At 26.7% G+C, this 21,608-nt stretch overlaps 1 protein-coding gene across 4 annotated transcripts in view; it reads left to right on the top strand.

Moving 5' to 3' along the window:
- Positions 1-1,735: 1,735 nt before the first annotated feature.
- LOC112686005 (otoferlin-like) overlaps positions 1,736-21,608 on the top strand; it is a 175,491-nt gene continuing 155,618 nt past the window's right edge. For all 4 annotated transcript variants that reach the window (XM_025558099.1, XM_025558098.1, XM_025558095.1 and 1 more), the window contains exon 1: positions 1,736-1,892. In XM_025558099.1, the coding sequence (XP_025413884.1) occupies positions 1,814-1,892 (79 nt within the window). In that variant the 5' untranslated portion in view covers positions 1,736-1,813. The remainder of the gene's footprint in view (positions 1,893-21,608) is intronic.

Genomic DNA, 21,608 nt, shown 5'->3' with positions numbered 1-21,608 from the left:
ATATCCTCTCTTACCTTACTTATCCAAAAAAAGTGGTTAGCCCCCCCCCCCATTTAAAAATCCTGGCTACGCCACTGAGTCGACTCCCAACTCTCAACTCTTTGTGTGGATCGGATTACCACTACTCTAATCAACTCTTCAAGTCTCGGCTCTTGATTCGACTCACAAGTTCATAGTCCATATTCGTGAATAGCTTATCGTATATGAAACAAAAGGCGGGTTTACACGAGGCAAGTAATAGGCAAGTCAAGTTGCTCAGCTACTTCGAACAAGTTTCCTTGTGTGAACACTAACTTGCTTTTACAATTTTAACAAGTAAAGTTGCGTGGCAAGTTACTGAGTAAGGCAAGTTAATTGCCCTCGTTTTATTTTTCAGGCCACTTTCCTTCCCCTACCATAGGTCTGTTATCAAATATTATCATATTATCACAATAGCTGTGATATTATCATAAATTCCCAATAACAATTTTTAAATTTACCGATTTAGTCATTAAATGTTTATTTTAATTGTTTTGTAATAAAGTGTTTTTGTAAAACTAAAATAATGGTTACCAAAGTAGTCTGATGACACAAATTGTTAATTTGTGGAACTGTATAAACAAGCACGATCTAGTGCCATACTACAAATAGTTAATGAAATGGGTATGGAAGTTGTTTTAGTTGTTTTAAATAATTAATTATCTCATAATATTTAGATTTACTAATAAAAGTACTGTTAGTTTTTTCGTTTCAATAACTTTGTTAAAATTTTCGTAAAATTTAGATTCCATTTTTAAAACATGTGTACAAATTGTAACGAAGTATAATGCCGTATTGTCACGTAAAGTACAAAAACTCGAATGGATAATCGAAAATATCAATTATTGTTTATATATTGTTGACTGATCTTATCAAGACTTTATTTTATTTTATCATTCTAATATGGACATGTCTATATTATGGGAAAACTATATGATTCTTAAATAGGTAGTACGATAGATAGCAAAAATATGTTTATACAGCGTGTTTGAAAAATCTCATAGTTTTCATTGATATAATGATATTAGTTATATTTTTTTTTCATTCTATCAGTATAATAGGTATAATAAATCCACAATTGAATTAAATTTATTAGATAATATTCTTGGATCACATTGCTCGTAACATATATAATATAGGTAATATATTGCCTATTATAAAAAATTATTTGTTCACTTAATCATTCTGCTCCATACTGTGTACAATTAATTAATTTACTTAATTATAATAATAACTTTATAAGATAACAATGTATTGAATCAGTTTCTAGTCGATATTAAAGAGTAAAAGTCAGAATATTTCTATCCGAAAACAAAGGATGTGTAAACGTTCAAAACGGAACGAGTTGATTATTATTTATTCAATGGCATATCGAATTTAAATCCGATAGGAATCGAACAATAGCAAATACAGAAAAAAAGGATATACGTGATACTTCACGAAATGTTTCCGTATTAATGCGTTTAAGTTTTAAACGCCTATAAATAATCAATTAAAATAAAATAATCAAATAAAGAATCCCCCCCCCCGCAGCATGCACACACAGCTCGGACGAAACTCGTTCGCGAGGCCACTCCGGCAGAGGGCGGGCACCGTTGTGCGGGTGCGAATAAAAAAACCAAAACGAAAAAAAAAATAATGAAAAAAGTCCGGACACGAATCAACAAGTACGAATCCCGAGCGCTTGTTGCGCCGGTCCCATCGCGGACGCTACCGCCGACCCCGCCGCAGTCGTCGCAGTCGTCGTTGCGCGTCCGCACTGTCTGCGCGTTTCCCGGTTTTTCCGAGTGCCACCATGCGCTTAGTCGTCAAGATCAACTGTTGCAAGGTGCCCAAGTACAGCGGCGAGAGACTGTTCAAATTGGAATTCAGAGGTAAGGGTCGCGCGCCCGAAACACACCCTCTACGCCACAACTCGCGGTACGACACGTAGTGCGACGATCGTTCGCACTGTCCGACTCGTGGCCCGATCCGGCGCAACTGTTGTTTTGAATCGCTATTTTTCCATCGTGCAGTCGCATCCGATCGGGTAGTATCGCAAACGAAACGTCGGAACCAACACTTACGCAACATCATGAAGTTATCTTCGAACGTTTCTTCGGTGTTTTCGATGTTTTAGGATATGCGCGGCAGACCGGAACAGTACTTCACGAGGCCGTGTCCCTTAAACCTCCCTAACTGTTCATAATTTTTCTAGTGGATTCAAAATAGGCTTGGTCCAGTTTACTAAACATATTAGTACGTAGCAGTAGTAATGATATAGTAATTTGTAAATAAGACAATAAATATCGATTTCGGTTTGAAACATTATTATCAGTATTATTACCGGTATTATTGTTGGTATATTACTACACATTCTTATACTTTTATTATTTTGACATTGCATAGAACTAAAACTAAAATGTTGGTTAACTTTTTTTTTTGTTTGATTTATTTTTGTATAACTAGCATAACTTTATAATCGAGGGAATTTAAAATGAACCAAAGATAATTTTTCTTGAACCAATATCATCTTTAAATCATACTTAAGATTTTTACAAATAACGTTTTCGATTGAAGTAGTATGTCCGAGATTGATACCAATGGGTAAGGTCCCTGTGGGTTGGTATGTATATAATTTTACGGGTTTGAAATAAATTAAAAATTCCTAATTGACCTACATCTCCGTTATGGTGGCTTATAAATATACATCTATACATATATAAGGTTAAAATAACATTGTTATAAAATGAGAATATTTTACAACATATACATACATAATATACAGGGTGTTCCGTGAGAGCTTACTAATTTAATTTGGGAGTATTAAAAAACCTTCGTGGGACGCCATGTATATATTATATTTCTTGCTTCATCTTTATAATCATATTGTATTATAATATATATATATTTAAAGCACTTGAAATGTAATAACACTATAAAACATATACTGTCATATGTTATAATCCTCAAAATGCCTCAACTAAAATTCAGAATGTATTATGTCAATATTGCGTGTAAAGTGCATTTGAAGATATGCGCTAAGTGAATTAACAATTTGACCTAGAGCAAATGTATTTTAAAAAATCAGTACTTCAAAAAGCATTGTGATAGCAGTACGCTATTACTAAATATTAATTGTTTAATTTTACATCAATAATAATTAATTATTTACATTTTATTATATCCTTTTACTAAAGTAATAACTAGAATGTATAAAAAACTTTTTCGAATAAAAAACCAAGTTTTTCATTTTTAAACATCTAAAGAACTATTGCTTATCTATTAAGCAACATACTTCTCCTTTTTCTATAACTCTTCAAAATGAAATGTAGATCATTATTATTTTTCTTCACTTTTAAAGTAAAATTTTTTATTGATTATGATTGAATCAGTGTATATTAAACTACTTATTATAACAATATGAAAAATAATTACAAATTTGTATTTTTAACCAAAAATGATTGCTTCTTGATATATAAAAAAAAAAAACTGGAAATATCTAGCTGTTGACTCTTAAGTCTTTAATGTTCAGTACTCGAATCAATATAAATAATTTATTATATTTTGCTATAGCTCATAAAAAAATCAATACATTAATAACATTAAAATTATTGTGACAATAATACTTATATGCTTTCTAAAATATACTATACTTTACTTTTTTATAGTAAAGATACTCCTTCTTTTTACAAAATCCCTACTAAATTAAAATGTTAGTTATCGTATCATATAATTGAATATAATACAACGATTTTTCGTGACTTACACAAATTTTTTTTTATTGTTTTGTCAATGAAAAATTGTGAAGAATTTAATATTAATTGATCAAATCTGATGTATTATCTGTATTCAGAAGTTTTATGCATTTCTAGTTACATAAATATTTCAGATTGGTTCATGGTTTGGGTCGACTTTTGTCAATAATTAAAACTCAAACGCTTATAAAAACAAATGCGGTTATGGATTTCTGATAATTTTTTTGGACAAATTAAAATACTATGTCAAAAACTATCTGTCACTTATATAAAAAAAATTAAAATATTTTAAAAATTTGTTTATTTCTGGAGAACGATGGTAAATCTATTCAGTAAAAATTTCATATTTTATGGCTATAATTTTTTAAGTATTGTAAGACAAAATAATTAGGTTTTTTTTGAAAATCAGTATTCCTTAATTTATGTCATTATGTTTGATGTTTTTTAAGAAATTAAAAATTAACCTCACGAAAGTACCATAAGATAATGTTTGTTGTTAGAAGTTATCCCTTATTTTTACGATTGGAGCAATTACTCTGATGAAAATCCTGTAAACAGATGCAAAAAATTTTAATTAAAGAGAATCATTCATCATGTTAAAATCAATAGGTATATTATTTTGGTAGCTCTCATTGTGGTAACAGTGCAGTCGTTGTTCTTTCTGAAAAAAGGTCGAAACCTTTTTATTTCTTTACCGTTGACAACGTATCTGAACTCAGCAAATGGATTCACATTTTTTTCATGTATACATACTTTATTTTAATAAGATTTAAATATATTTACCGTATTCAAAATCCCACGACGCAGAGCCAATTTTTCAGGATTCATTTTAGTACGGAATAGATTTTAACTCAAATCGGTCTAGTTTCATGTTGTTTAATTTAAAAATTAATTTTCTAAAATATTATATTACTCCATTAACCTAACCTTATATTAAAAATTTATTTTACCTACTATAAACCCCGAACATTTTGATTTTATAAAATTTAATTAAAATAAATAAATAAATTAATAAATTAATATTTATTTAAATTTAAATTAATTTTTATTTTTACTGTACACTAGAATATTTATGTTTTCCGCTAAAAATATTTAGGGTGGTAAAAAAACTTGAATTATTTTTAGTTTTAAAAATAATATGTAAACTGTATTAAAAAAATATGTGTGATTTAAAAACAAATGAGAACAGTTTTAAAATATAGACAAGCTTATTATTTTAAATAAAAAATATTTTTGAATGTTTTTGACTAACTTTTGTTTTAATTTCAAATTAAATTATTTATCTATCTTGTGAAACTTTAAATAAACTGAAAACTAGAATTTTTGTCTATAAGAGAATTTAATAGTCTTTATTTTTCTATAAATTAATATTCAGCCATAGATGTCAATATTATTGCATAAGTTGATTGCTCATGTTGGTTATACTCAAAAACTCTTTTTAAACACTCAGTTTATTAAAATACTATATAAGATGGAAGTATTTTTACCGTTGGTGGATTCAAAAGATAATATTTTATCTCTTTTTAATTTTATACGTAATAGTAAATTATAACAAACTTAGCACAGTTTGTTTCATTATTTATGTAATTTCAAAATAATATACTAATGTATTATTAAATAATATACATTTGCAATTTAAAATTGTTTTCCCCTTTATTTTAAAGAGCATTCTGCATTATACACAATTATTTCTTGAAAATGATGAGTAAAATATTACAATAATTAAAGTGCGATTGAGTGCTATTTTAAATATAATTAATAAAAATAAACATACAATAATACAATAAAATGGATTATAGATACAATTTGAAAAATTAAATAATATGATGCATATGCATATTATACAAGTGCGAGAAGAGAAGATTAAATTAATTACAGTATCGAGGTAAATTTAAATATAATATATATATATATATAGGGAATTATTTAGGGGACTGATATTTGTATGCATTGTAACGTTGCTTTATTTATTATACGACAGAATAGTTTTTATTTTTACGTGCATGAAAACGAATATGGAGATTATTTGAGCACAAATTGTTTGATTCAACTTGTGATGAAGGTAGAATTTCAATTTATATTTTTTTTAGCACAATTCACAAAAGTGGTAGATCTAAGATAAGTGGGTTTTTAGCACCTGGATAAAAATATAATATAAGTTATTGATAATTTTAATTCTAATAATATATAAAGTTACAAATGTACAATAAATAATATTTCAATTGCAATGTATTTAATTTCATAAATCGAAAGACAATGAAGAGGTCACATTATTTTAAATATTGTTATTTTAAATAGTTAGTATTATCTTTAATATGTTTAAAATAACATGAACTAGGATTTATAACACGTTTATTATTTGTATTTTATACTTATTTGACACTTATAATATTTTTATTATTTTTTGATTATTTCTTGGTAGTATTTAATAAAACTATTACGTATTAGCTACAAAAATACTATGTAAAATATTTTTTTTTAAATCTGAATAAAATTTTGAAAATAAATAATTTGTATTACAGGTATTATGGAATAATAATACTGTTATTGTTATAAATATTATAAAATAGTTTTATTATATGATAAAATAATGTATTTATTTTATTTGTTTCTATGGAGCTTCTTATAGTTACTTAAAAAATTATAATTATGCCCTTAAAAAAAAAGTGCCAAGAGCTCAACATCTTAAAGTATATTTTTTATAACTCATAACACACCTTTATAATTGGTAATTTTTACTATCCTAAGGGTACATGAATTCTATCATTATTTTTTAGGATTATTGTACTATGTACACTCATGAAGTCTGCCTTTATGATCTTGTAGTTTCGAGTTTGAAATAAAATTCTTAGTTCATATAACAAACTTTGCATTTTTATCCAAAATACAAATATAAGGCCCTTTTAAGCATTAATTTTGTTCCTATGAAGTAATTACTTACTCACAAATGTGAAAATAATTATTGACGTCAAATACAGTTTTCTTATTTATTTTCATATAAATTTCAGTTAGTCGTTAAACTAACACTATAATACATAATTTTATTTTACTATTAATTATACGGACTAGCTCGAATAGAAATAAACTGTGGAGTATATTTTTTAATTATTACGATAGTTTTACCAACATTTATAATTAATTTATATATTATATAATGATCAATTCATTGTGTCTTATTATATGTCTAATTAGCTTTATTTTTCATTTCTTTATTGTGTTTATCAAAATTTCTCTCTCGTAAACCTCGGTCAAAACTGCTTCATTCGTCTTATGTCTTATCTAGCTTGTTCCTGTAATTTTCTTCCATGTCTATATTTCCATTAACTCCAGTCTATCATCCATTTCATACAACTATATAGTAATATACTTCAAATATATATTTTTATGAATTTATTTTTTGAAATTATAATTAGATGTTTTATAGTGTTTTGGTTGAATATATTATATACTATAATTATAACTATAATGCAATGAAGTGTTTATCCTAAAAAATAACACAATTATGTGTCATTGCAATCTGATCTATTCGTTACCTAAATATCCACCATCACTGTTAAGCTTCGGAGTTTAGTATTATAATTATAAAATATGATTTGTAATAATTACTTATAAGTACTGATTAATATTTATATACACTATACACATTATCATAAAAGTGTATGGTAATTTATTTATACTTTTAACTATATGCCATTTGCCAATTGATCCAATGTTATCAAGTTAATAAAGTTGATATTAATATATTTTAAGAAAATTATATTTAAGTTTGTTTTTATTTATAAGTTAGTTTGTATTTTAAATTTGTATGTAATATTTAATTTTTAATTTAAATTTAATTCAATATTTGTTTTCGTATGAGTAATATTCCAAAAAGAAAAAAAAAACTTTATATAGTAGATCAATCATAACTGGAAAAGTATTTTATAGCTGAAATAACTGTTATATCAATTTTTAATTAGATACTATATAAATCATTTTTAATAAGACGTAACTTTTTCCTGTTGACATACCAATTTTTAGTAATTTATTACTCACATAAAATTCGTACACAGTGCAAATAATATTTAGAAGCAATATTTTTTATCATGTGTCTCAAAGTAATATGTAATCAAATTTAATACAAAAACTCCTAGAGAGCATACGATTTATAAGGATTCTTGTAATTTAAATTTGATAAGTAAATAATAAAAAGTCTAAATTTTAACTTATCACTCGATTGTTTGTGGATTATGTGAGTTGGTTTTGTGTACCTGAACTATGAAGGAAGTCAAACAATTTAAAAAAAATGATCATTTGGCAATGCGAAAATAGTTACAACTAAGAGTCATAATCACATAGTTGGTTCTAGGATAGGTTTGCGTTGTTTTAACATATTATGTATGGCGCTTATTATTCTATAATTGTTGAACGAATTACTTAATACACTGAAAAATATATATGATAATTATCGACTGTAATAGTTATAGTATTAATTAGGCATAGTTTTAATTGGAATTTAGTTATCGGCATAGTTTTCCGGAGGATAGCTATTTAACACATATCTCGTAAATCCAATAAGCATTTGCCTCAAAAGTTTTGTTGGTTTTAGTCAGTTGCAGTTTTCGTACAATTTCTTGTACATCTATGGTTTTATATAGATAATTTGTTACTGGAGTTCAATAGTAAAAATGTATGAAAGTAATGATATTTTTGATCTTTATTGTAGATTTTTTTCAAGCGTTTTTTCGCTAAAAATCCTGACTTACCTCTTATGTTTGTATGTGTGTGTGTATTATTCAATAATTGTTATAATTAGGGTTCGTAAATTCATGCCTTAAAAAATGCCTAAATAAGCATGCATTTATGCACTTAAAATTGGCAAAATATGTTTTTAAATATACCTTAAAAAGTTCAAAAATATGCAATTATATGCATAAAATATCTAAAATTAAAAAATGCTTACTTAAAAAAATCATAAATAATTTTTGAAATCACATGAATTACCCTTTCATTTTTTTATAGCTATATTTTATTTTTTTGTCACAATTTAAAAAAAAAGATAGATTTTAAATACTATTTAATACTATTCTTGGGCCTTCATTAACTGCGTACTCATATACGTCTTTGTCAGTAATTAATTTTAAATTTGAAACTTTTGTAAGAAATTTATTCATTAAATATATGAGTATCAAGAAGATAAGAAAAGAAAAAATAATACAATTTCTATTTTTAATTTTATATATATTTTCCATTTAGATTTTTGATATATTCTAATAAAATGTTGTATAATATGCCCGATAAAATAAAAATATGCATAAATATGTACAAAAACATGCATAATAAGATTTCACATATTTAACCGTGGTATCTTGAAATGGATTTCTATGTCATCTAGCATTAAATAAAATTTTGCAAGATTGATATGCAAATACATGAAATTATGAGCCCTGGTTATAATTATTTTCCGACAAGATTATGATATCAATAATTTCGTGGTATTAATTTTCCTAATTAAAATCGATAAAGCTAAACATTTTAACGGGAAATTCTAAAATCATATTAGATTATGATATGTGATAAAAACTCGGATAACGAATATTTAGTAGTAATAGCAATAAGGTATATGTTACATATAGGGTCACCTCAATTAATTATTTAATATTGTTAGGTAAACAATAATTAATTAGGTTACTGAAATTTGCATAATAACAATACAACATAAGTGAATATCACGTCAACAGCACAGCATGTGTAAACTAACGTGTATTGAGATAACAATATATAATATAATTAATAATACGACTATATTAAATTGTACACAATATTCACAACATATTGCGCGTTCAAAAATATTCTTGTACAATATCTAACTTATCAATTTCCCTACTATCCCGTTCAGTTTATTTAAACATTAGATAAAATCCAATCCTGTTGAATATTTTACTCCTATTTTCTACTTACCGGTCTCACCGTCATCCGGGCAGACCTTTAAAAATGCCAGACCTTACGTAGTTGATGTAGATACTCGTCATTGTTGATAAGATTCGATTTGCTGTCTTAGTGGAATTTAAAATAAAAGAGTAAACGATAAAAGTCAATAGGATGTTTTATTACAACAACAATACGATAAACAATAATTAAACAATAGTGTAAACTTAAATAAACAGAAACTTTAAATGGAAACTAATGATATCATTTTAATTTGTTCTAAAACCATTATAATCTTATTACGACTGTTTTGAGAACTAACCATGAGTTTTGTTTTTGAAGCATACTGAAACCGAAATCGCTTCAGTTCAAAGATAATATCATGCTTGATGAGTGGGTTGTTGTGTTTTCGTTGTTTTCTCTCAGTAGTCAGTACTTAAATATATGTAATATTTAAAAACATGTTTATTTACCACACAATTATAAAACACAATGTTTTGTTTATAATTTTATTTTATATAGTTTGTGTCATATTTTAAAATACTGCAAAAAATGACATAATTTTCCGACTTTTGTTGTATTAATTTTATTAATATTTTACGGTGGGTTGTTTTATCTGGTCTGGATAAATAATCATATATAACTAACAAGTTAACAAGTTTAATACAATTAGATTAATTTTAATTTATCAATTCAACATTTAAAATTGAGATTCTTTATTAAAATATTTTCACTTAAAACGAATTCAATTTATTTTTAACCCCATCAATTAAATTAATTTTGAATAACCATAAATAGACAAATAATTTTTTAAATTTTGTTGTTGTAAGACTAACTATTAAGAATTTATTCTCAGAAATTATTGTTGAAATGTAAATATTATGCATTGTCAACATAATTAAAATCAAAGAACAAAGCGACCTTCTAAATATAAAGTGGTGTTTTCATTAATTATGCGAAACTGAAGGCGTAATCACACGGTTTGAAGTTGAAGTATACAATGCGTTGTCTAACAAAGATCTTGATACGAGCGCACGTGGGGGCAATCATAAATTCAATGGTTGAGATGTATTCATGTGAAACTTGGAATCGGTAGAAATAATTTAATTGATCACCATTATAACTTTTTTTTTTTTTTACGTAGAAGTATCTATATAGCATAATATGTACTTACTGGATTTTATTCTCTTTATTTTTAATGTGCTGATTCGAGTGAAAATTAAATTTGTTTTTTAATTTAAAATCTCTAATATTGATTTAAATTTACATTTTAAAATTATAATTCTTATGTCTTAATAAGATTCAGCAGATAAGTATTGCATAATCTCGAAAGCTAAATTGTATACCTTTTGTCGATTAATTCCGAAAGTTGAAGCCGAAAACTAAAAGGTTGGTTAGTTTTGGTTAAATATAGGTATATTTACAATATATCTTGTTTCATAACAATTATTTATAACATAATTCGGTTTAATAGCGATATTTCACAGTCCAAAACAATTTAAGAAAAATGTCCATTCTTCGGTAATGTTCAACAAAAATTCACGAAATTATAGATGTGTTTACTTTGTTATAATCCATTATTTTTTTAGTAAATCATTCTATGGTGTCGATAAAAAAATCGTCATACAACTTTACACTCAAAAAGTTAAAGGCCGTAGATAAATAATAAATAACCGGTTCAATACTTACGATTTGAACTGTATTGATTCAGACCATTACATATAATAAACGACTAGAAAAATATAAATTTACTTCTAGCAAAAAAAAGATAATACACCGTACGATATTGTATCTTCAGGTATATTGGTGCGTTGTTTTTTTTTCTCCGTACCTACTTATATCTGTACAGTTTCGTAATATTCATCAGTTGAATAGATTCGATCGTAATACTCATGCGTACGTTATATTATTTCGCATAAGGAAAAATAATGTTTTCTATCCGGATTTTAACATGGAATGAATACCAAACCGCAAATGCCAAGGCTAGGATGAGTATTTGTTGTTATTATCCTTAGGCACATACTCAAGTTGTATATTTCTCTCATATGTAATCACGTGGCCCACTGTCCGTCATTTTGGCCAATTCTGAGACGAATATCCCTCGCTATCTGTTCATCAAAAATTAATTTCATCGCATGGCATATCAAATAACATGGATGCCGGTCTTCGTGTCACAACTGTCGTATGACGTGTGCTAAAACAAAATTCCACGTGGTTTCGGATAAACGAATGGTCAGGAAATTCTAGGGCGTCATTATATCGATCGAACACCGTTAACTGTAACGTTTTACGGGTATACCTTGTTGCGGTTGTTCTCGTGCTTCCGTAATACTACCACCACCTGTCATGGATATACGTGTTTGAGGTTATCGCAGTTTTTCGTTGACCGAGATTCGTGAGATCGTACCATGACACATATTTTTAAGGTGGCTGGAGCGTGACATGTTTTAAGGAGTGATATTTAGGCATTTCATGTAGTATTTTTTTTTTGAGCTGTGTAACTGTGCGAGTAATTCATAAAATTTGTTATCTTGTCACCGGGGGCACGAACGGTTCGCCGCTCGCATATCGACCATATTACGTATTCCCACCATGGCTAATTAGTTTATATACTTTTTTTATACATCGATAATTTTTTCATCCAAGTATATTAAACAAATGTATTATAATGATCTAATATGGGTAACCACTTAGGGTGACTGCACACTGGTAAAACAAAACTGCTTTAAAGTGCCTAAAAGCGCTTTATTGTGACTTATGAAAAATAAAACATTTATATTTTATGGAAAACACGCACACTGATAAAGCGCAGTCATAACAAAACATTTTTGACTTTAGTTATGACTAATATTGCTTTATTAAATAGAATGTGCGCTATTTTGATTAGTCATAATCAAGCAGTCACTAGATGGTTATATCAAAATGATGCCAACAATTATTTATCTATGCTAAATTGTTTATAATATAAAGGTAATTATATTATATTTATACATGTACATAATTTTGACATATACTATATACTATACGTATCATCTGAAAAGTTTTAAAATTTAAGTAAATAAGTAGAAGGTACCATATTATGTGCATATTATTTATTTTATTTAATAGGCTTATAAAATGTCTTTTGAGCATGAAATTAACCTCAAGAATTTAATATCGTTTGTCCAAGAGCATCAGTCTCTTTATGATTACTAAAACAAAATTTATCTTCTTCCTGTTCAATTTCTTTTAAAAGAAACCATAAAATAATAATAGCAACCAGTGACGTAGCCAGGATTTTTAAATGGGGGGGGGGCTAACCACTTTTTTTGGATAAGTAAGGTAAGAGAGGATATGAGAATTCACCCTTGACCCCTCACCATCTACCACCAAGTTTCTAAACGTAATTCAAGCATTTTAGTATAGTTTTAAAAATATTTATTAATATATAATTTATAATAATAATAATAATTTTGGTTTCAGTATTCAGTCACTTGCTCCACTCTGACAGCTGCATCCTCTTAGGCGAATTTCTGGCAAATTCAGTTATTATTTCACTTTCATCGAATTGCTCATTTTTATTTATATTAGCCATAGCTAACCCATTCAGTCTGTTTTCCGACATGGTGCTTCTTAAAAAATTTTTTAAGCGATTAAGTGCTGAAAACGTTCTTTCCGGAGTGAAATAGGTAACTGGTAACGTGGAGAATAATTGTAAAGGTATTTTAATGTTAGGTCGAAGATTGGTGCAATGAGAGAGTGAATCAAGAGCAGAATTTGGTTTTGGAATAATATTTTGACTCCATTGTTGCCTCCATATGAACAGGTCAGCTTTGATTGTAGATGAGGTATCATCATGGAGATCTTGGACATATATTTTAGCAGCTTTTATAATATTTATTTATTTTTATTTATTTATTTTATCCATTTTTAGAAATATTAACTAAATAGAAAATTGGTTAAATAACATTACTGTTTCATCTGTAGTAAAATCAAGTAAAACTATAAATTAATTTGATCATTGCTGATTATTATGTGTCACGTGAATACATGAAATTCAAATGTTAAAAATACAGTGACATAAGACGTTAAGTTTTCTTCTATGTGATTTGTATTTATTAAACCATAATCCGGAAATTATTTTAAATTTAAATTTGTTATTGCACATAATTGCATAACATGACGTTTTAATCGTACTACTTAATTTATTTAAAAAGTATCAATTTTTGATTTTCTAATGTTAACATATCATTTCAATTTAAAAAAAGTAGATAACATTCTGCTGAAACTGTAAAAATACATCATGTCGTAATGAGTTTCCTCTTTATTTATTTGTACATTCCAAAAACTTCAAGAAACGCTAAACAGATATAGGTATCATTTTATTTTTTTCCAAAGATTTTCTTGATTATAGTCTTCCAATCTACTTCTTTTATAAATTTCTTAACCATTTTTTTTCTTGTACACTAAATAACAATAAAATTGATTGTAATATTTACAATGACTTTTTATACTGTCTTTTTTCTACCTTTGTGCAACGAAAATATCCATCATTTTTTTTCTATCATCTTTATTTAAATATTCATAAAATATGTTTTTATCTACCTAAGTTCTAAGTGAATTTTTTCAACTTATCGATCTCCAACGTAACATTTTACATGTTTTTGCAGAGGGTTTATATTCAAGCTTAACACTGCAGATATGAGCAACTAATCTACACATAAACGTTTTCGGTATATTATCTAGTTTTTTTGTATGCATATATGATTAATTAATATTTTAATGCATTTAATTTAGCATTAATATAATGCTTAAAATGAAAATCGTAAAAGTCTTAATAACTTATAAATAGTCTATCAGAAATTAATTGAATTCAACGTCCTACAAAGTTATACACATAGTTTAATGTCATAATAACAAATATAAATATTTGACAGCATATATATATATATATATATATATATATATATATATATATATATACAATATAATATATCCAAAGATAATATTAATTTAAATTAATTGTCGTTAAAAATTAACTAATAATTAGTACAAAATTAATGGTATTTTTAAATAAAAAAAAAACATTTTTCAACATAAATACAGACTTGGCATAAGTAAAAATGAATATTTTTAAAAATATTTTATAATATATAATTCTAAAAGAAGTGTTTAATACATTTTTAAAACAAAATCTTTAAAATATAATTGTTACAAATAAACATTTTTGGCCACTTTTTTTTAATTTTAGACCACTGTGCGGTAACGGACGGTCGGTCGGAACATCGCTATCGCTCGACACACCCGGTGTGAGGTCGGGGGTACAACGTTTTTGCACTCGCAAGCACATGTATTATGCCATATTGCTTCATGCCTAGTATATTTGTTATGTGTCTAAGCATTGTGCTTTATGACAGATTATCTATAATTCTGTTAACATGTATATAATTATTAAAAAGTCTATCAAAAATTACTCCAAAATAAATTTAAAAAAATTACATTTAGAACCCTTTAATATCGGAACCTTAACCTTAGCCCTTATTTTGTATTTTTTAAAACTGAAACCGGAACCAGAATCTTTTAATTATACTATTGAGAGCTGAAACTGGATCCAGAAACTTTTAATACAATTATTGTGAACCAGAACCGGTACCGAAACCGTAAAACCAAAAGATCCCAGTCCCTGCCAAGATGGTCCAAGACAAATCTTAATTAATAAAATTAAAATTAAAAATTGTTAAATGGTAAATACTCGTAAATTAATTTATAAATAAATAAAATAATTCATTGATTTTATTTTATGAATCCCAATAGCAAAAATTTGGTCAACCATTTTTTTTTTATTTAACACAAAAATGTTTATTCTTGTTAGACTTTCCTTTTGTTATAAAAATGTTAAACGTGCACATAAATTAAACAGTTATTAATAAAGAATGTGCGTTACATATTGGTCAATGGATGTATATTTCTATGGTCATGTTTTTGGTGAAATCAAAAGTATCGGGGTCTTAAATTGTTGCTTTAGATTTTCAACGTCTCGCTTAGAGTACTCGTTGAGAGGTAATTATATTGTCTTATTCGGTTTTACTGGTTGGGTTAATGATTCACATTTATTAGTTAAAAAATTGTCTTTCCCACCACCTGTTTTTGTTTTTAATTTTTTTTTTATATTTTATTACGCATAATAACAAAAGCAGCAGTGCTTTGCAACATGCGATTTGACATGGTCACGACTGTTTGCAAACATAAAGCGAACAACTGAATTATTATCATACGTTCGTTGTACTGATAAAATGTTTGACGAATGTTCGAAAAATGTTTGACAAACAATGTTTCCCCTAACATTTGTTAGGTGTGGACGCATCTTAAAGCCACGTCTACACCTAGCAAAAATCTGGAGAAACATTGTTTGTTGAACATTTGCCCAATGATCGTCAAACGTTTGCAAATCTTTGTTAAACAGTTTGTCAAAATAACAAATATTTTTATTTGTTTGCTATATCTTTGCTCGTTCATTAATCTACAGTTTTGATAATGGCGTCTCTAGAGAAAATTGCGTGTGTAGGAGCTGCATTCATAAATATTCATAAACACTATAAAAATAAAATGAAGGATAGAAGTAAAAGACGATGGTAGGTAAGACAACTACTACAACACCGACAAATTTATAGTGGTGAGCGTTTCATTTAGGATTTACACACAAGTGATTTGTTTAATAATTTTACAAGAATATCAAGTGCCGATTTTGAATTTTTAATAAATGTAATTGGACCCAAAGTTGTAAAAGAAAATACAAATTTTTGCGAAAGTATTTCATTGATATGCGTCTAGCAATTACTTTAAAATTTTTGTCGTCTAGTGAATCATACCATTATTATTTTAAATAACAAGCCCAATCTCAAGTGTATATTACAAATAATAAATAGTAAATAAACAGTTATTAGTATGAAATCATTTTATTTCTCACAAAATGTATGCCATAATGTTCGAATAATTAGCGAACAATTTTGTTTAGCACATTGACAAACAAAATTGTTGGGAACATGTCTATACCAAACAAACATTCAAAAAAAATGTTGGTTGAATATTTTTGATGTTTAACGAACGTTTGACCAAACCAACTTGAAATTTGATATGGTGGTCTCTCCAATATTCAGTACATGCAACAAAAAGGGATTTTAAAGTATATAGAAAACGGCAAATACGGTAATTTAGAGCTAATTCAGCGTACCACGCAAAATATTTTACCCATTCATTTGAACTTTCGTTTTATTTGTATAATAACCACCAACAGTTACACCAAACTTAGCATTCAGCAGTGTAAGATGAAAATATATTAAATCTATGTTAACGCCAAGAATGTAATATATATATTTCTGTACCAGGTGGCATATCGATTTAAGTTTAAACATAATTAACGTATGGTTTTTTCATTAACATACCCATCTTCTTTATAAATAATTTAAGAAATATCTAAATTAAAAATACTTGTTTCTCAAAACAATTATGTTGTGTGCCTAACTTTTTCTTTAAATATGTTAATTGTCCATTTTGTCATATATTAGATGATAGAAGTAAGCAAACATTAACAATAATATTATACTCGTATATTATAAGAAAAAGTAAATATCATATAAAATTGAATACGTGTTATGAAAAAAAAAAAAAAAAAAATGTAAAATGTATGTAAATAATATGAGAATGATGTAGAAAAAATGTAAAAAAGATTAAATATACATATAATTTTTAAAGTTATCTTCGATATCGTTGATTACGTATTTCATGTTCAGTGAGCTGGCATTAACTTCTTCATCATGATATAGTTTATCAAATCTAAAGTATTTAAATGGATTAAGGTTTATTAAACGTCTATAATTAAAATTATATTTAAAATGCTATAATTAAAAATGAATAATAAAAAAATACTAATATTTACCCTAAAAACACCATTATCTTTGACAAAAGTTTTGCTCTGAAGAGTCTTATTAGTATGTTGGTGGCTTTTAATCTGAATTGAATGTTTTCGTATAATGCTGCATGGATTAACGACACGACAAAAGTAGATTGATCGTTTTTCAATAAACATAATACAACAGGGGATAACTGTACAATAATGGCCTGTAAATATTAAAAGATTGATTTGATTCGTTGTATGTTTGAACTACAAAATGTTAACAAGGTATATAATAAGAAAAATAGATAATTTCATTGAGCAGTTAATGATTACTATTTAGTTCTACAAATGAATGTAGTAAAAATAATCATCAACTCTATTAGAGTTTTTGCCGCCAACACTATGTCCCTCCATTTCTCTCGATCTTGTATAATTAGTAAAAATTATAGATATAAGAAATATTTATTATTTTATCTCAAATAAATGTTTTGATATGATATGTTAATGTCATGATTAAATGTGATATCGACGGATAATCATAGTACGAAATGCGATTTTATAATATGCTGTATGGCCTACATGTATAATATTGTTAATAGTAAAATTACATTGTTTCCATCGGAATCCGTTTCTTCTACGAAGTCGATGAGAAAATTATAACATTCGTTATAAATGAATTCTGTCATTAACTGAACGGCAAGTGTTTCTTGTTTGTATTTAAAACGAGATCCTTTTACAATCGACTGATCTGGATCTAATATATCAAACAACGAAATTAATTAAATCTAGCCCAACCAATTTTAACGACAACTGCAATTCACCCAAGACATAATTTCCCTGATGTATTATCAAAACTTGTTAAACAAATTCACCAACACTAATACTCTTATTAATTATACTGATACCGAAAACTAAGTTTCATCGATTTCAGTATTTTATTCGTTTTATACCACAAATCAAATAGCATTAGTTCCGAAAAACAAATGAAAATTTGGATAATATTTAAACACCGATTTAGAATAATATTAAAGTTACCTTCATGAATCCAATTGTTGAAATACATATCAGTTATATCAAGTATTATAGGTCTTAACCTCGTCGACATTACTATTTCTCTACACGAATCATTTTCTAGAATTAATAGATGCGCAACAGATTTGGTCATGCTATAATTCTATAAATAATAAATCATATTATTAGATAAGCTTATAAAAATATGCTTAAGTAATATTTCAAATTTTACTTTCGATAGTTTCGATCCACAAATTTTTAATAATGTACACAAACAATGAACATGAAGATCTCCGTTTTCTTTCAACAAATCTGTGATCAAGTCCCATATACATTTTTCTGCCATCACTCCTTGGTTATATAGTTCAGCGTTAAATCTAATAAAAATAAAAATAAATTTCATAAATTATACAAATATTTCGCATTAACCATATTAGTATTAATTAAATGAAAAAGAACATATAGAACACATACATGCAATTGGCTACATATAAATTGTATTGTTTTAACTGCGACTTGTTCAAGTCACTGTAAAATGTAGGCTGTGATGAAAAAAAAAAAATTGTAATAAGTTGCTTATCATTTTTAATTCTTGCATATACCTAATAGCAAAGTTACGTTAGATTTAAGTAATTACCATATTTTCACTCTTTGTTCTCAAAGTCCTGTTGTCCTTTGAGTATGTATAGAGATTTTCGAAACAAATGGACAACAAAGATTTTTTGAATAGGATTTGATTTTTTCGTGGCACAGATGGGTTCAATTCAGTTCCATTTATCATGGACGCACACAATTGAGCATATGATACCGTGCTTTCGGGTTTACTTAGGGCCTAATCGAAAACAGAAAATCACAGATATTTATTAAAGAATCGGTACTAATAAAACATCCAATGTCATATTTTTACCTTTTTATGAATGATACGAGCCATAAGTTCAAGTTCATTCGTATTTTTTGCACGTAGTGCAATAATTTTATTGGTCAATTGTAGAACGTTGTTGGGGTTTAAAAGGTCAACCACCAATTTCACAACATTTAATATACTCTAATAAAATTGTTTTAAATTCAATACACATGTTGAAAAATTTAAAAATGTTGAAGCTAACAATTTGTACTGGTATAGTTATTGAGTGACTTTTAAGAAAAAAATTGAGTTTGCAAAATACAAACGTTGATTAGTTTAAACTGTTTACAGGTAGTACAAATAGTTTTGAATTAAAATGTCATTAAAAAAAAGTTTAATGAAAAAAACTTAAAGAAATTAACTACTTAGAATATATATTTTCATATAACTATATAGTAATAAAACCAAGGGTGCCATTTCAGTTTTTAATAAGGGGGTACATGAATAAAATATTATGACGAATTCAATTTCTTTCCGATCACCAGAACTTTAATCAAAAATTAATCGTTAAACAAATTTCCCAATTTTTTTTTATATACTTATTTTAAAGAATTTTTTTTACACGAAATTTAACTATTCCATATATATATATATATATACATGTAAAAATATTAATTTTATAATATAATAATGTTCTTAAATTTTATTTATCTACCTTAAATACAATCTCAAATGGTTTATCAAACATATTCAGGTTATAAAAATTCTTTACGTATAATTTCAATACCAAAAATTTTAATTTTCTAAGTGTCATGACTAAAATCAAATATTAAACTGTCTATATACACATAGACCAACTATAGTTCAAATTTTCAAGGGGATGGGGTGTATATTTTACCCCTCCTAAATGGCATCCTAAATAAAACATATCATTGTTATACTTACTGTATAATTTCTCATACTTAAATCGTTTAAATGAACGTAAGAAAAAATACTAAATGGAATATTCAGTATATCTGAAATAAAAATGAATTATTTATCACATTAATTCAACAACAATATTAATGTGATGTTATTAATTTTTATTATTTTTATTGTGGCTATGTACGGATATCTGTGGATAAATTAATATTTATATCCAATAAACATGTTATTGGAACAACGAGAATATAGGAATTCTGAAAAATTATATCATTAACAATTCACGCAAAAAATCTACTACCGTATTTAAGGGGGGTGTTCTAGTGGAATTGAGTTACACTTTTAGAACTACTCAAAAACAGATTTAATGTGTAAAAACAATAATAAATAAATAAAATGTATTAATTACATTTATCATAGTTTTGTGTTTGTCTAGAAAACATATAACACATAAATTGCATAATTAGAATATCTTTATCCTAAGTATTATTTTCTTGTACTGTGATAACTGAAAGTATAACTTAAACCAATAAGTTGATTGAAAAAATTATGCTTTTTTAAGTTTATTTCCGTTACGATAACATGAATCCTTATTGTTATGATATCGTGGACCGTACGTAATTCAACAATTTCTATCACGATGTTACCATTTTGAATATACATATAAAATGTTTTATTTTTATTTATTTATATTAGTTTTAAAATTTTTTAGCCATATAAATTACCACAATTTTATTATTTTAAAAAGCACTGGAAAAATAAGAGAACAAAGAGGAAATAAAAATCGTGTACAAAGCTTTTTGTGTTTAATAAGCCGTTTGAAGTCATTATTATGTGTACAAACCCGGTCCCATACCATGCACACCAAATACCTCCAAACAAGGTTCTTACAAAAATTGTCCATTGCATGTTTCATATATTTAAATTTTAAACAATTACCTTCTCAAAATATGGTAGTTTGATATCGTTAGAATGGTTTTTCAATCAACCAGAACTGCTTGTAATGTATTATTACTTATTATAACAGCAATTGAACATGCAATTCAAAATTATAAACTTCTATAGTCCCAAGAGTTCACAAAAAAATACATACGTGATACTTAACAATATCTTTTAAACTGTGAGAATATGTACATAACAATTTGTCATGTACGTTGTGTTGTTTATTGGTTTTACAGCTAACTAGTTTTTGGCTTTTGTGGCCAACAACTAAAATTTACTACTGCTGTTATATTTCATAGTTCCTGTTTAGGGGATTGCACAACGTCTATTTTTAAGGAGTTTAAGTTAGGCAATA

The sequence above is a fragment of the Sipha flava genome, unplaced genomic scaffold (assembly GCF_003268045.1).
Source record: "Sipha flava isolate LNK unplaced genomic scaffold, YSA_version1 2_pilon_pilon, whole genome shotgun sequence".
Classification (NCBI taxonomy): domain Eukaryota; kingdom Metazoa; phylum Arthropoda; class Insecta; order Hemiptera; family Aphididae; genus Sipha; species Sipha flava.
This window is presented reverse-complemented; position numbering and strand designations above follow the sequence as displayed.